General features: G+C 41.0%; 2 protein-coding genes across 2 annotated transcripts in view; one reads left to right on the top strand and one right to left on the bottom strand.

Annotated features, from left to right (window-relative positions):
• The window catches only part of c2cd2 (C2 calcium dependent domain containing 2), a 38,524-nt gene extending 23,038 nt beyond the window's left edge, over window positions 1-15,486 (bottom strand). The window contains exons 1-6 of the mRNA XM_079652362.1: window positions 14,653-15,486; window positions 14,102-14,197; window positions 8,910-9,029; window positions 5,851-5,952; window positions 5,254-5,370; window positions 3,789-3,897 (exon numbers count right to left, since the gene is read on the bottom strand). Coding sequence (XP_079508488.1) covers window positions 3,789-3,897; window positions 5,254-5,370; window positions 5,851-5,952; window positions 8,910-9,029; window positions 14,102-14,197; window positions 14,653-15,009 — 901 coding nt within the window. The 5' untranslated portion in view covers window positions 15,010-15,486. The remainder of the gene's footprint in view (window positions 1-3,788; window positions 3,898-5,253; window positions 5,371-5,850; window positions 5,953-8,909; window positions 9,030-14,101; window positions 14,198-14,652) is intronic.
• A 138-nt stretch (window positions 15,487-15,624) lies between these two features.
• atg101 (autophagy related 101) lies at window positions 15,625-17,217 on the top strand. Its single transcript, XM_079652363.1, has 2 exons — window positions 15,625-16,313; window positions 16,404-17,217. The coding sequence occupies exons 1-2, from the start codon at window positions 16,062-16,064 to the stop codon at window positions 16,806-16,808; spliced, it is 657 nt and encodes a 218-aa protein (XP_079508489.1). The 5' UTR covers window positions 15,625-16,061; the 3' UTR covers window positions 16,809-17,217.
• The last annotated feature ends 253 nt before the right edge of the window (window positions 17,218-17,470 follow it).

The raw sequence follows: 17,470 nt of genomic DNA, 5'->3' as shown, positions 1-17,470 counted from the left end.
GTTACATTTGAAAAACAAGTAATCTGATTACAGTTACTATTGTAAACCTGAAGTGAATACATTTTGGATTACTTATTGGAATTATTGGTGGAAAGATTTCCTCACAAAATGTAATATTCATTACTAAAGGTACAGCCGAATCATCACAGCCCACAAAACCTATTAACGCCGCAGATGGACCAAAAAAGGGAGCGTTTGGAAAAAAAATGCGGGTCCGCTCAGTGAAACAATAACAACGAAACATGGAGGAACAAAAGTCTTCGTTTAAATGTAGAGGTGCGTGTGGTTAAAACACATCAGCCTGCGGTCGCTCTTAGCTTTTCTAATGATTCTGAAGGTAAACACAGTGAAGGCGGTGAGTGAAAGGCACTGCGCGCTCCTCTTCTCAGAGGCTGAGTTAACCCTCCCGCTGCCTCATGGTGCTGCAGAGATTTCATGAAGTGAAGGAGGTTTTCCTTCTATAAAACAGCTGTGGGCAGCACATAGTGTCACGGACATGAATTCATAGATCAAGGCAGACTGGTGCACACACTCTCCTGTTTTGCCAATCCGGTGCTTGAACAAATATAGCTCTACACCCATGGCCGAAATTTCCTTAAAATGAAGTCCGAGTTCGACCTTTTAATTCATGTCCTGCCAACACTGGCAGGACAGAAGGCGACACGCCCGTTCTAAGCCGTGTCCCTCACTCCTCACATCACAAGCTGCATCCCCAAAAGTGTATTATGTTGTTACATCGTTTCAGATGTTATGTTTCAGTTGTGCTCTTGATAAGCCATTAAAACAGCAAAAACACGTTCAGTTTCCTTTTGCTTTTTGTGTTTCCTGTTCACCAAAACATACCCATCTGTTATGGAAAAAGAAAGTAATCCAAAAGTAATCTAAAAGTAATCTGAATACGTTTTTAAGACTGTAACTGTAACTGTATTCAGATTACTTTCAGAGCCATCTATTCAGTAATCAGTAACCGATTACATTTACAAAGTAACCCTCCCAACCCTGGGGGTGGGTTATAGAGGGATTTGGTGCTGAGGTAGACCTGAGTGTCATCAGCATAGCAGTGGAAGTCCAGGTTGAAGTGGCGGAGTATCTGACCGAGGGGGAGGATGTAAATGATGAAGAGGAGGGGGCCAAGTAGTGATCCTTGAGGAACGCCTTGGGTGACTGAGGCTGTGGCAGAGGAGTGGTTGGGGAGGAAGTGGGATCGTTCAGTGAGGTAGGACTGGAGCCATCTGAGTGCAATACCTTCAATACCAAGTGTTGGCCTGAATATATCTAATAGGATGTCTAGAGAACTGAAAAGCGCTTACTCACAATTGGTGAATGACTCAACACAGACACTTGAAAAACAAATGTGTTGTGGATGATGTTCAGGTGTAACACCAGACCATGGTTTCACAGCCTCTCAGAACATCCTGTCCTAGTCTAGTTCCATGGCCATCATTAGCTATGTTTCCACTCTCAGAACTTTTGTGCACTGACCTACATGTTCTTATTTATATAGCGGCAACATTGTTCAGCATTAACCAGGAGATTACCACTTATGACAGCCAACTGGGAAACAAATCTCTGCCTTGTTATCTAAAGAGCCTCTAGACCAGTGTTTTTCAAAGTGGGGGCCCCGACCCCCCCGGGGGGCCGCCAGGGGGCACCAGGGGGGTCAGGCAAAGTTTGAGGGAAAGGGAAAAAAAAATCTTTTTTTAAAGTTACCTTTTTTTGTTGTTGATGTAATTAATAACTGCATATCTATCAATCTATGTTTCCTTTGATGCCAATCTTTTAATATTTTTTATTTATTAATATTTTATGTTTTTTAATTACACGACCGCCCTTCAAGCTAATCAGAATCGAGCTGCCGCTACTGAGAGTAAAACTGAGTACCTGCTCAGCTTTTGGAGCAAGTGAGAGCTAGTGAATATTTCGCTCTGCAGCTGGATGAGAGCACGGATGTAGCAAATATTTTTGTTTATATATGAATATAAATATTTGTATTATTAATATTACTGTTGAATATTATATATAATATTATTAAGGCATAAGTAGCTTTCAAAAATGTTAAAATTGTAATAGTTCATGTTAATGTTCAAAATTATATAATATTATAAAGACAGAAATCACTTTAAAAATATGTTTACTGTTGATATTACTGTTTAATATTGTGTTAAGAATGTTTATAACAGAATACACAATGAAAGTAATGAATGACAAACAAAAGATAAATACAAACATTTTTTAGAAGAATAACTGATTCATTATTAATACAAATATATATTAAGAAAATGTATTAAGCTGTATGATTAATTTGTCATATTTTCCATCATAGTGTATTCATCATTTAAAAAAAGAAATTGCAACAGGGGGGTCCCCGCTAGAGGATAATGCTAAATGGGGGTCCTTGGCATGGCAAAGTTTGGGAACCCCTGCTCTAGACTACAGAATGTTGGCAAAAAAACTAAACCAAGGTCAGGCAGTGACAGCCTCTAAAGTAGTAATACTTATAACATAAGAAAAATAGGATAAACTGAACTTGATATTTGAAGGAAGTCCAGTAATACAACTACAGAATGAATGAAACTCCTCAGCAGCACAACAGTTTCAAACTCAAACAGAACCTTTAGGTTGTGAAGCTGATTTACCAACCAGCCTCTTTTGTTCAGTTCTGTCAAACCCTTCTTTATAAACTGAACTCACAATAATATGAAAGAAAAAGTTTGACATGTTGAGTAAAAGGCTTAAAGTTCTCAAAGTCTATCCTGGCTGCTTATAGTGTTGTGGTAAGTCTCATAATATATATTTTTTTCGTGAGCACAAGGAAATGGAAGTGGTTAAATGAATGATTTAAAAAAATGCTATGGTTACAATGTAGGAGTGTGTTTATTTGTAAAGTACACTGGACCTTGTGTAAGGTCAATATGATTTGTTAAAGAAGGTTGATGGGTGGAGTTAATATGGTCGGTAAACAGATAACTAATGCAGATTATTATTCATCAGCTCCACATTATCAGCAAAACCATTGTACACCAGCCGGTACTATTGTGGAGGCTTGTCAATATACAGTGATGACGTGTTTTTGAAGGACGCCCCGGACGTTAGCCTTGCAAGGGCTCCCTCAAAAAAGAGTAATAGGATTTGTTCTTTGGATTTTAGAATATAGCAGAGATAAGCTTTGTATCAGACAAACCTTTAAGATACTTACACGATTTGTTCAGCAGGATAATCCTCCCATATTAACACCACTTTTAGGATTTCTTAAGCGTAAATGCAATCGCAAGAAATAAAAAGCTAATGGCAATAAAGGAACAACGTCACATGGCTGCATCGCCATCGCTAAGCTAAAGGTGGCTAATGTTCGGTGCAGTGACGTTTAGTTGTCTCATTAAGTAACTCGTTATCGACCGCTGACTTTTTGACACAGAGGCTACAGATGTTCAAGAGTGGGGTGTTTACTGAAATATTTTATTTTATAAAACTAAACTCTAAAGAAAAAACTAACCAAACGTGGTAAATCGCTTACTCATTTCTGGGTTTGAGGACTAATTCATGCACCACTCTATGCTGAACGACACCACCATCAAATCGGAGGCCCGTTTATTTCTGCTTCACAGACTATATTTATTTTGGTTTCAGTGTAGCAGTGAACTTTTGACGGATATGAAACACAAATCAAATGTTTGGATTTCTAGCAGTTGTTGACAATAAACCAGAGTTAAGATGCAGATGTGAGTTACAGAAGGGACCGAGGTCAGTTAATGAGTGGACAGAATGAAGACAGGAGCTGTGAGACCCACCTGCAGCATTCTCCTCCTGATTCAGGGTCACCCGGATGTTCTTCACCAGCAGCTTCCAGTCGTGGGCACGGGGGGGTTTTGGGGGAGAAACCACATTGTTGCGTGCACCCTATTTGAGAAATTATTATAAAGTAAATAACTCAAAAATGTTGATCTACAGTGTGAAATATTATTAGCAACAATGTAAGTAAAGTAGAATTTCCCAGCTTTTTCAAATATAAGCAACACAGTTCTATACAAAAAATACATAAATCAAAGAGCTTTGAAAACTACCTCCGAACTAAAAACACCTTTCAATCGGTCAAATTGCATCATTCATCTTAAACACTGTTAGAATAATAAAAATACAACATTTTAGGGGAATAAAACTTCTACTAACTTGTTTAAGCCTCCCAAGCCTTGTAATGTGCTTTGTATTTGTACCCTGCCCTAAGAAAGACAATATAGACGGGAAATCACCTGTGCTGACACACTGAAATCTAGCCAATGATTTGCATAGGATTGTCTTTATGACCATGGAGAGTTTGCATCAGTAGTAGCCACGGTTTTCACCTTTTAGCCAAATATTCATTTGGTTATTTCTACACACACACACACTTAAAAAGCCAAAGAACATGAGTGTATCTGATATATTTTCCAACGTGTCCTGGTTCATTATTCTCAAAAAGACAATTTGGCTGTTTTTCAGTGAAAATTCTAAACATTTGAACAGTGTTAATTTTGAGGCTTGATCAAATCAGCATCACGTGACATTAGGTAATGTCAATAAAATCTAAACATTAGTGGCTGCTTTAATAGGGCATGTGCAGAACGAGATCACAAACTGTGAATCGTTTATGCTTTAGTAGATACACAGTAGCTTCGGAGATTTGACATAACTCCAGTATCTGTATTGCCATCAAAAGGAATGTGATACCAGTTCTAATTAGTTTCCTTTTGACACTCGGATATAAAAGTAAATATTAGAACATTTTAATAACTTACTCCGGTGTGGAAACAAGTCTCAAACACACAAAATATCTGTCTCATTAGCTTCTAATGATAACACTATGTTTACCAGCTGGTCTCTAACTGCTAGCTGGTGCAGCACAGGAAGTGTATAGCAGCTTTTTGAGTTTTGTTTTATTGTAAACTAAACTTTGTTTGTTGCAACACAATGAGAACAGTGAGAGTGAAACCAAAACAGTGAAGTTATGGGTATTAAAACGCACCTTAAAATGAAACTTTATATATGTAAACTCATTATAAAATCTTCTGTAAACCCAGGGGGTGTTGCAGTTTCAGCTGATCAATTAGGATTAGGTTCAATAATACCTTCATATTGTCATTTTACAACATTACTATGACAAAAATATTGAAACTGCAATCAAAGGCCTGGGATGACAGACGTGCACACACTTGTCTGCATTGCTTTGTTGTGCGTTGGCAGCTGTTGAGATGTCATGCATCAGCATCCTGAACTCACCGTGAGCTGTGAGGCCTGAGCAGGCCTACAGCTGAGCAGCACAGAGGGGCGCGCCGCACACAGCAGCCCCCTCAGCTGCTGCTGCAGGGCCGCTGCACGGCAGGAGGAGGCATGGTCCTGACAGAGAGAGGTCAGAGAGTCAGACATGTCCCACAGGACTGGAGCAGATTGACTAGGACTGCACATTCATGGAAATCTTATTGAAATTGCAATACGGACTAGTGCAATATCCAAATCACAGTAAGCTCAATATGAATTAAAGGCTTAATATTTTAAATATCAATCTGAGTGAAGTATTGCGGAACTGCATTAACATGTTGTTGGTACGGACCATCAAAAATAACAATCACATCATGCTTTTAATTTAACATTTCAATGATATCTGTTTTTTTGTTTTTGTATGGATTATTCCGTCTAGTATTGGGGGTCATATTGCAACTGCATTGTCATTGAAATTATTTCAATTAGTTCTTATTGTTGTTCAGCCATAATATTGACTGTCTTTCACCGAAAGATAACTTCTCTAAGCAGGTCAAAAACTACGAAAAATAAAGTACACTTTCAACAATGTTACATGTTCAGAGGACTTCCATTTACCTGGGTGAGGGTGGGGGTGACCTGTAGCACCCCCGTATCCAGGTGCGTCACCCCCCAGATCACCTTCACCTCCTCTTTAGCCTCCTGCATCTGAAGGTCCAGCTGAGGGACAGAGGAGAAAAACCAAAATGCCTTATGATGCCAGGGTTCTCAGAAAGCCTTCAGTGCTCATCAGCTTGACTTATTCTAACATCTATCAAATATTTAGTAATAAAACTGCCATTTATAATGTATATATTGGTTATCTAAATATGATGTGGAACATAATGACCTACTTCTTTAATAAATATGTTCCTGTGGACTTTTGGCCTCTCATTTGAAAACACATCAGTCTAGTTGTATTGTTTAATGAATCAAATGTTCAAATATCAAACCATTAAGCAAGCCTTAAATTGTCACCACAGCAACAGTTTTCATAACAGTAAATATCATGCATTCATTTGATGACTAACCTAAATGGCAACACTCAATCTCAGACTGAATCAAACCTATTCTCAGCACATGACTCTCTCAATCTCTTCTCCACGGCAACCTGTGGATGGGATTCATTTGTGCGCTTTGATGTGACGAAGTGTAATTATTCTTTAGATTACATTTTATGTGATTGTTTGAATTGAATCTTGCATACCATTAGCTACAGGAACATTTTCATAATGGTGTTTCTCCTAAAAGCATGCCTTGCATTCTAAATCAGTTTATTAAAACCCTGAAGATGACATATCTCCAGTTTTCATCTCAAATAAAACACTAACGCTCTGGTCAACTCTGTAAACTCTAATTATCGTATGCAAACTCCAGACTGACAAACAAGAAACGCTCATTAGAAAAGATCAGCAAGGTGTACATCCTCATATCTGAGAGAGAAATGGAAGAATAATGGAAATAGCCAGAAACCTGCCTTCATGTCCCAGCATGCCTGGATTCCAGCGTGAGGCTGAACAACGGCCTCTGTGCTGCCAAACAAAGCTTCATCAGAGAGCAGGAGAATGCTTAGATGGATCCAGAAGAACAATATCACAGGCTGCTTTGATCCCACCCGGATCACTTCATACAAACAGTGTTATGTGGGAGGCTACCATAATTATAAAACGCAATCCACATGGAGTGAAAAGAGATACAATGATGCTTATGGAAAAGCTGTAACCATCCAAATAGCTCCGATCATCTAAACTAACCATGATCAATGTTTCTCATACAGCATCTCTGTATAGTATGTGTATTCACTCTCTGTCCTACACTGCCCCCCCCCCCCCACTCCCGTCCATGTGAGCCCACTGTGCTCTGATGTGTGTTTATGTGTTACAATGGCATTTGTTAGCAACCAGAAAAGGACACCAGTAATGACAAACAGATGAGAATGCTGCGTGGGGTCTGGGGGCCGTTTTGGCGGGACGTTGCGGGGCTCGCTGCTGCGAGGAGCGGACAGTGTGAGCTGGATTACTGGTGTCGTTTCCTGGCTGCTGAGTGGGGTCGGCGAGACAGCGAGACTCAGCCTGGGCAAACACACGTGAGTGTGTGGCGAACTGTGAGTGGAGATCCACAGAGCCGAGGCTGAGAAAAGATAAGGTGTGTGCCGGCAGTTTCAGCTTTCTCAGCACGGCTGAGAAAAGATAAGGCTGAGTGAGTGAGTGAGTGAGTGAGTGAGTGAGTGAGTGAGTGAGTGAGTGAGTGAGTGAGTGAGTGAGTGTGTGAGTGAGTGAGTGTGTGTGTGTGAGGAGCTCCACGGATTGGTCCATTTGGACTTCGGTATGGTCATGTCACTATACTCAGGAAGAAATAAATGGAATGTCCAACGAGGCGTTCTGAGCAGCATAGACAGGTCTTTTCTGTGTTTTACTCGCTACAGGGTGTACTTTCAGGGTTTGTGACTCTGCAGACCGTTTACATGCATAAAAAGCTACATAACACACAAGGGGACGGGTAATAACCGGAAAAGCATGACATGGGACCTTTAATGTGGTGCCACTCCTTTGGGATGATGCATGTCACATGTGTGTCCTTCAGCACATGCAGCAGACCATGTGATGCAACCGTGTGCTAAAGACAAAGTACACTGAGCGGCCCACCACAGTTCACCGGGTGCATTGCTGTGTCCCTGCACTGTAAATACCAGAGGCCTCTGGTCCGCATATCCCAGCACCCCTAACATGACGGGCCAGGACTATTCTAGCATGGATCAGAGTGAAAAGCTAACAAATGTTCCAGTGGATGGATGGAGACATTTGAAAGGCGTCTCTGACTAAGCTGAAACAATTATAGCGAAAAGAGGCTTCCTTTATGTTCCCGCCGCAACAACTGATCCCAACCAAAACAAAAGCACCCTGGCTCTAATCCTGACTTTAGCTCCTGAGTCTCTCACTCAAGTTGTATTTATGGCACAATGAGATCAGGGTGGAACTTATTGCTTTAAAAATAGCCTTAAAACAATTGGGTTAGCTTGTATCGCTGCTTGAATACATACTTTGGTGCAGATTTAACACTGAAAGTAAGAACAGGAGGAAAGCTTACCACAGATGCACACAAGCTGTTACATATCCCATCACACAACATTTCACTCACTTCAGTTAAATACCGCATCTGAGTCTGATGCATAAAGAGGGTTTGGAAAGACCATGATTCACCTTTTGGGATGATAAATAAAATGAATTGCTGCAATGTTCAGATGAAGACAAGGTCATCTTTAGTCATTTGTGTCATAACTTCAGTGTTTCAATGGTTCTCTACAGGCCCTTGATGAATGTCAATGTAGACAAAGAGGGCTAACTTTGGAGGTGAGTATGACAGTGATTTTTTTTTAGGTCTTCTTGACATTTGCCAAGCACAGAAAGACACCACACCATTTCATCTAAGACTCCTGCCAGGCCAGCGGTCAGCCAGCTCAGGGCAGCAATTGATGTTCAATAAAACCTCCCAATAAACTAAACCATATTGACATCCAAAGAGTGTCTGCTTTCAAATGCCTCAGAGCTAAGTGGATATTTACTATTAGATACAACTAAGTATTGTTTACTTTCATGAAACTTAAACACATGCCTCAGAAGGAACTAAAGAGTAGTTACCTGCAGCTCCAGTGGAGCGATACACACTGTGTATTTACAGGGCTCTGCTGAAGGCATGGCTGTGAAGGCTGCACTGACAGAGAACTGAAGCTTCTCCCCGATCACACTGCAGCAAGCGGCCTGTTGGGAAGACAAAGTGAAGCAAGAGTGTTAAATAAATACAGTTAGAATGCTGGAGCTAAAGCAGGGACAGCGTTGTAAACTCGCATGTAGTTATTCTATGTAACAAGAAAACATATCCAGAATTTGTAATAAGCTATTGTAAAAGTGCTGTTTTCCTATCCACATGTAAAAGGAACTAGAAGGATTTATTGATACTAAGGGCTGTAGAGAAAAGTTTGGAGCTTTTCCATTAACATTGAAGTTCAAATTCTCAATAAACACTTGAATGCTGCGCTGTCTTTCTATTTACTTGAATGTGTGAATTCATTCAGTTGGGTAGGTAAGCTTGGGATGGATAAATTAAATATATACATACAAAAAACTAGAGACTCTTTCCAATGAAAGTAGCTAGCCGCAATAGCTCCAAGATTGCTATATCTAGTTTGTAGGTCGCCAAGTTGGCATCATTGACAGTTCGTCTCATAAAGCCTCTAAAGCTCTGCAACAAAAAAGGATCATTATGAATGCAAATACTGTACATGGTAATGCAGCAGGGCAGAGTGCAATGAGGCAGGCAGGCAGAACCAGATTTATATCTAAATATTTGTCGATCAATATTAGACTACACTAATATAAGGCTACTAGTATTATAATATTACTGAAATAATATTCCAGTGGTGGATGCTTAAGGTTGTTTCTGGCTCGTTTGATCCAAGCATTGTCCAAAGCTCAAAATGTATTGTAATAGATGTAAGAATTCTCAAAATGTACAATATGTTTTGATCCAACACAATATTCTGATTCAATCCATATATGTTAGGGTTTTTTTTAAACAATATTTTCTCCACCATAAATAGACTGCCTTCTCTCCAGCTCACCGCGCACAAAGGGGGGGGGGGGGGGGCGCGGCGGCATCTGTATTAACGGGTCAGTCTATAAGCACTCTAACAGCACCATAAATGACATTTAAACAACCACAAAAAAACTGTTATTGTTTCCCATATTGATTTAACGAAATGCTGTTATAACATGGAAACGGCTTAATTTAAAAAACTAAAAGCTTCAAAAATGTTTTAAGAAGGACACTGGGTACAGCTAGGGCTGGGCGATATGGTCTCTAAATGATATCGCGATATTTACTGACTATATCGCGATATACACTGACTATATCGCGATATACGATATATATCGCGATATTCTGAAATGTCCTCAAAAAAAAAAAAAAACTTGATGTTTACAGTCACGCCAGTATAATGATTCTAGTAGTCCCTGCAACATATGTCTGCATTAAAAAAATCGACTAATAATGAAGAAAATTAACACATTTGTTGCAATATTAATTTATGCACTAACTACATTACTACTTGTACTACAAAATTTGAATCATCACTTCTTCCTCATTTTCCTCAATTGTTCATATTTGGTTTATTAAAATAATGATATTGTGGTCATTGTTCAAAAATGTCTGCTATTATTATGAGTAGTATTATTATTATTAGTATAATGCGCTTTCTGTCTTCCTGTCATTATCAGGAATTAGACATGTAATGGCTATGTATTAGATTAGATTAGAACCTTCATTCTCCTAAACTGCTGGGACATTTCCCTATAGCCAATACCTTTTATATTTTCTACTCTTCACTTACTTGTCAGCATAGGTCGGCATTGATGTACAGAGCCGACAGAAGACCTTGTTTATATTGGCATCATATTGAGAGGTGCAGTGACGCGTCCTAAAACCAGGAAGTAAGCTGCTGGTTCCCTCGACAAAAAAGCAATGGGATTTCTCCACAGGGTTTTGGAAAATAGCTGGAAATAAGGTCTGTGGAAAACAAACCTGTTTGATAAATGCACGTTTTGTTCAGCCGGATAATATCTACATGTCTACCCTACTTTTACAATTTTCGAATCATAAATCTAATCGATAGATTATAAAAGGGTTTTAGGACGCGTCACTGCAACACTAGAAAACAACTCCATCGATCAAGCTGGCTGAAACTTTCTCTCCCTCTTCTTCTCATGCTCCCTGTCACTCTCCTTTAACTCCTCCGGTGACTTTCTTTTATTTGAAGATAGTTTTTTGCCCGGCGCTCACGGGCAAACGGGAGCCTGCTCGCGCGAGCAGGCTCCCGTTTGCCTTTCACCCAACAACGACAACCGCCTCACGAAACGCTATGTTTTAGCGTTAATAAACGAAACAATTTAACAAAATTGCTTTGCATCGCATGGAGTGCAATCCACGATGTATCGTGTAAACTCGATATATCGCCCAGCCCTAGGTACAGCCCTGTAATACATGTGTTCCGTGTGTATATAGTCTTAGGCAAGAAACACATAGCATGAACAGACTAATAAACAAAACCAGTCTTACAAAACAGACTTCTGCTAAACTGGTGCAGAAGCAAAGCATCTGCCTTAGATGAAGTTCACACAGAACTGTGGAAAAGGGAGAACATCTGTACTTGCTTTCAACGGCATGATCAGAACATTCAATAAATCATTTTCACTGCAAAGGAATTTGTCTGTAATAGAGTTAATAATAAAACAGCTTTAAAGTGTCCTTTAAGTATTTAAAACACTCATTGCATTCATTCTGATTTGAGTGGAAGATGGGTGTGTTTGTGTACAGTTGGGCATTACATCACTGTTAGGGGAAAACTAAGCATAAACAAAGGTGCTGCTGCATTCCTGTCTGCTGCTCCTCCTCCTCAGTGACACACACACACACACACACACACACACACACACACACACACACACACACACACACACACACACACACACACACACACACACACACACACACACACACACACACACACACACACACACACACACACACACACACACACACACACACACACACACACACACACACACACACACACACACACACACACACACACACACACACACACACACACACACACACACACACACACACACACACACTAGAGATGTTAAGATTCATCGATTCGCATCGGTGCACCGGCATAAACGTTCAAGATGCGAGTGCACCGGTTGAAAGAGTGCACATCGGCTACAGTTTGGGTTGAACCGGGTTGAACTCGCGATGCATCGATTGCGTAGCGTCTTTGCATCGGTAAAAAAACGATTCATTCATATAAAATCCCCTCATCTTGTCAACGCTCAGCAGAGACGATCTTTGATATTTGCTTCGCCACTACGGAGAACGAGAGTCTCAGTTATCAACACACACGGAAGTTGAGGAGAAAGAGAAACACAGAGCACCGAAAAATACCTACAAATCAAACGTTTGGCAACACTTCGGATTGTTCAAGAAAGACGGTGTAATAGTCATTTATGCTATATAGTTGACCGCAGGTCATAGAGAGTAATAAGGTATCCGTAGACCTTTGTATGAGGTATCTTTATTACTTAACAGGTCTACAGCCATGATACATAGATCTGTCCTAGATGCGGACTTGCATACACACAGTATCACTCCGCAGCCGCACCCCATCAGTAACGTCCTGATGGTATATGTGCGCGGCACTATTACTACAGACGGTCAACTTGAAAAATCACTCGCAAATTGTTAACGATGCCGAGCCGCTTTAAAGTACACAAGTAGTACGAGGAACTTAGCGACGCACATAAAGAGGCGACGTGGGGTCTGCGGCTGAAAAGAGAAACCTGAAAGTGAGACATATGAGTTAAATCACTCAGTGAGGTGTTCTGTCAGAGAGAGGTGTTTAGCTTACAGCAGCCTGTGACGGCCAATAATAATTTAAATGTCTTCCTTACTGTAAGCAGTTATGAAATACCTGTTTGTGAAAGGTTATTTGTTTTCTTTATTGTTCAGATAGAAACCACTGCTTTCTGCTCACTGGTGAGTTAGCCTCTGAGTGTTAAGCACATCAGGCTGGCAGCTGTATGGGCATTGCTCTATGGTAGCTGTTATTTGCACATTGTTAATCATGAGCAATGCATCTTTACATTGTTTAACTGTGAGGTGTTATACAATTGTACTCTGGAGAGCCTTTAGGTAAAAAAATAAACGGCATGATGGGATGTGCAGTACCAAATATGTAAAGCACTTTTTTGTTAATGTATGATTTGCTGCATATAAGGAATAAAACAAAAATCCTCTGTCGTACCATATTGAAGTATCATTATTTTTGCATCGTGTTGAATCGCATCGTATCGCCCCGAATCGCATAATGTTGAATCAAATCGTATCGAACTGTATCGTAACAGGGGTGAATCGTATCGTATCGCATCGCCTGGTGTTTCAAAGGTATCGTTAATGTATCGTATCGTGGCACCGTATCGAGATGCGCATCGCATCGGCCTCAGTGATGGAGATGCACATCCCACACACACACACACACACACACACGCACGCACGCACGCACGCACGCACGCACGCACGCACGCACGCACGCACGCACACAACTCCCTGCATTCCCCAACAGAGCACCTGGTATTTTGCTCCATAACATGATGGTCACAAAGAAAGAAATGGCTGAGTTTGCATTGGGATTCCTGCAAAGCCGATCAGGCCAGCAACACAGCCAGTCCCTATCTGAACCGTCAGAAAATAAAAGCCCTCCGCTGGCAGCTTGTTTTGCACACAGCAGCAGGTTGGAACATTATCTGAATGACTGAAGCATCATACAAGTTCTTCAAATCTTTTTTAAGGAGGGGTATTCATTTATAGTGTTGCTGGATTTTTGAGTGAGCATGTGGACACATGAAAAAAGGCCATGCCGATTAATTAGCAAGTTAATGAGGGAAGCGTTTGTACAACAAGTAACCAAAGTCAGGAGTTGGTGCTTGTCTATGTTTAAATGCAGCTCTGGTGGAGCTTTTCCACTCAATGTGATAAGGGGAGATTGACTTGAAGAATTCGTTTTGTATTTAAGTATACAAACAAGGAAATAAAAAATACGTGAGTGTTTGCTTCTTTAACCCAGATGAATGCTGAAGTTGCCATATAAACAGAATCCAATGTGTTTGTGGTTTGGAGGAAGGGGACGCAACACTCAACAATATAATAATGAATGCAGTTACAGTATCTCCCAGAAAAAGCTCTTATGTATTACTAAAACAAAGGGTCAGTTTACCTTTTTTCCTGCAGCCTTTTGAAAGCTGGATACTTGGCTGACCATTAGTTCTGACGCCTCAAGGTCATCATCTTCGAATGTTAACCGAACAGGACCCTGATGAGGAAGAGGACAGAAACATTCAAACAACAGCACAAGGGAAGAAAATAAAGTTGTTGCAATCAAATGAGCAATGATCTGGGCTGTGATGCATCACATTGGCAATGCATATGTTCCCGCGTGATAATACCTAGGAACAGGAAAAAAGCAGGGTGGTGCATGAAGGTGCAAATGTTAAAATGATGTAATTAAAAAGAAGCCAGAATAATGGGAGATTGATGACGTCCACTTTGAAACAGATGTCAAATATCGTCCACAGGCTAGCCGATGTGTATATGTAAACCTTTGAATCTTTAATCAAAGGACAGGGGAGATTCTATTGCTGGGTCCTCAACTATCCATGTGAGAGGATGCATGAAATCACAGTCACATCCTATGCAAACTGCACCTTCTTTATTAGAGTCACCAGCCTGCCACAGAGAGAGTGGTGGCTGGCTGATCATGAGACTTACCCCACTCTTCTTCGATTGGTCATTCAATGCCCTGCACCAAGCTCCTCTCCACTGACTCTTCCAGCTCCTCTGTGACAGCGCCCATCCCAGCAGAGCCCCGGCTTCCTCCTTCGCCGCATTGTCCCCTGCTGCTGTCTGCCTTTTCCCTACACCCCGACGCTGGACATACTGTACGAAATACAGTACCAAAGTAACGAGGGATGCGAAGAAAAGTGTGACCATGCATAACCACTGCGGGTCCTCCAAACCGAAAAATGAACCGGAACTTTCGGAGTCGGACATTCTTTGCAAATGAAAGCGATGATGGCAGCTTAACACACCTCCTCTGAGAAATATCCTGGCAACCTCATAGACCATTCGGTCGGGGAATCAGTGAAAGAAATCTCCCACAGCTGATATCACCACGGATCTCAGCCCCCACAACGAACTATGCATATTGTGATTCATGTTGCAGTGCCCCATAATAGCTTTAAAAAGCCGTATATATGTTCCAAGTCTGTGCACGGTGTTTACAATAATTGTATCATTGTCCTATACCTATACCACAGTTTCGGTTCAAAAATAAACGTAGAGAACAGCACACTCTCCTTCTCCCATTCAATGTGGTTGTTAGCTTAGTTAGCTAATCTTCGCTACGCTTCGCTTAACTAGCTATTCTTCATTAGCTATGGAGCCGCCAAAGTTTTTAAACAGGAACTATTTCCGAAGTCTCAAGTTAAACTCTGCCGCACGATATCCAGATATGGAACCAGAGTCCCGAGTAAACATCCTGAAAGCGGGGCAGTGCAGTTGTTGCCGCTGGACTCGCTTTGCGGCTCGGTGTGACTGTACAAAGTTGACGTTTCTAAACGGATATGTGGCACAAACTGTAAGTCCCAGAATGCAATGCGACTGTTTGCGAGAGTTTGTTGTTGTCCGGTCGTTGTGCGAAAATAAGCCTATTTTCCAACTGCAGACACCTCGTGGTAACGTTTATTCCAACCAGAAACGCCTATTTGAGCTGTATAACCCAAAACTAAATCTCACTTAAAAGAGGCGGTTAAGAAAGAAAAAAACTATTCAGTTACTACTTCAGTATTCTGAACCTCGTGACTTGCCGTAGATTGTCCTACTGTCATCATTACTACATCTTGGTGTCCCATTTGTTAGCAAACAACTAGCTAGCTAGTTAGCTTTTATTACAATGTCCCAGTCGTCCGTTCGCACACGTGGCATTTATAGTTAGCTTAGCCGTTATGAAAACTAATATGTTGTGTTTTAATGCAGTGTAATTCAGCGTGAGGGATAGGCGCCGCCCATCTGTAGAGGTAAACAAAGTGTATCTTCGTCATTCACCGAGCATAATCAAGCTCGGACACAGGAGTCATCATCTGTCGTCGTCAGTAAATGGAAATACTTATTAATTAGCTATGAATTGCCGCTCAGAGGTTCTTGAAGTAACAGTGGAGGCGAGGCAGGTGGAAGAAGCTATGCTGGCTTTGTTGCACACCATTTTACTGCATCGCAGCTCCGGGAAGTTTCACTACAAAAAGGAGGGCACCTACTCCATAGGTACCGTGGGCACACTTGACATCGACTGCGACTTCATCGACTTCACCTTCGTCCGAGTGTCCTCCGAAGAGCTGGACAGAGTGATCAGTAAAGCTGTGTCTGAGTTTAAGGTAATTGGTGGTTCAAATGTCTGATTGTTGGCTGTAATGCTTGGGCAGGCCTGTTATTTTGACGATTGTATCACATGCTTTTTGTTACAGGACGCTTTGAGCAACACTGGCAGCGATGGCATGGGGCAAATCTCCCTGGAGTTTTACCAGAAGAAGAAGTCTCGCTGGCCTTTTTCTGACGAATGTATTCCCTGGGAAGTGTGGAGCATCAAGGTCAACGTTGTCAACCTGGCCAATGAGCAGGAGAGGCAGATCTGCAGGGAGAAAGTGGGAGAGAAGCTTGGCGAGAAGGTGATCAATGTTGTCGAGGTCATAAACCGACATGAATACCTGCCAAAGATGCCCACCCAGTCTGAAGTGGACAATGTTTTCGACACCAGTCTCAAAGATGTCCAGCCGTATCTTTATAAAATCACCTACCAGATCACAGACTGTCTGGGCACCTCAGTCAGCACTACAGTGAGAAGGCTTCTCAAAGACACCCTGTCACTGTAAGGAGGCTCCAAGACACAGAGAAGAAACATCTGGATGATTCTATCCAGAAATGTATATACAGTTATGCCTGCAACTCTTTGTATGACCAAAAACACGATTTAAAAGCTCTACTGCTGCTACAATAAAGTAGTGTTAGTGTAACCTGCTAAACTTATACCTTCTGATGTCTCTGCTGTGGCTTCAGTATAGCTTATACCTTTTAGGCATTTTGATTATGTATTGTCGATTGAAAAACATATTTGGATTTTTGCAAGCTTTCCAAAGTACCTGACAACATCTATAAAAGCAACTTTAACACAGTAGCAGATTAGTCTAACTATCAATTTAATTCTTATTTTCTTTGAGTTGTGTTGTTGATGCCAATCTGTAAATTAATGTTAATCTTTCAAAATAAATGTTGTTCATTGTAGCTGATGGTTATTATGGTCAACAATCATAAAAAACTAAATAAGGATGTGATCCTATCCCAACCTGTGAGATGAAAACACCTGCTGGCAAAAGAGAAAGTCACAAAATTAGATTATAAAATCAAATCTGACTTTTTTTGCTTTCTGCAGAATGTATGGCAGACTTTTCGAGCAGATTTCCTCATCCATGTGAAAACTTCCTGTTTGCACACAGTTTCATTGAGAGTGTGACCTGACACATGGATAGGACAGGAT

The sequence above is a fragment of the Notothenia rossii genome, assembly GCF_949606895.1.
Source record: "Notothenia rossii genome assembly, chromosome: 9".
NCBI classification, from domain to species: Eukaryota; Metazoa; Chordata; class Actinopteri; order Perciformes; family Nototheniidae; genus Notothenia; species Notothenia rossii.
The sequence above is the reverse complement of the archived record's forward strand: the minus strand, read 5'-3'. Positions and strand labels throughout refer to the sequence as shown.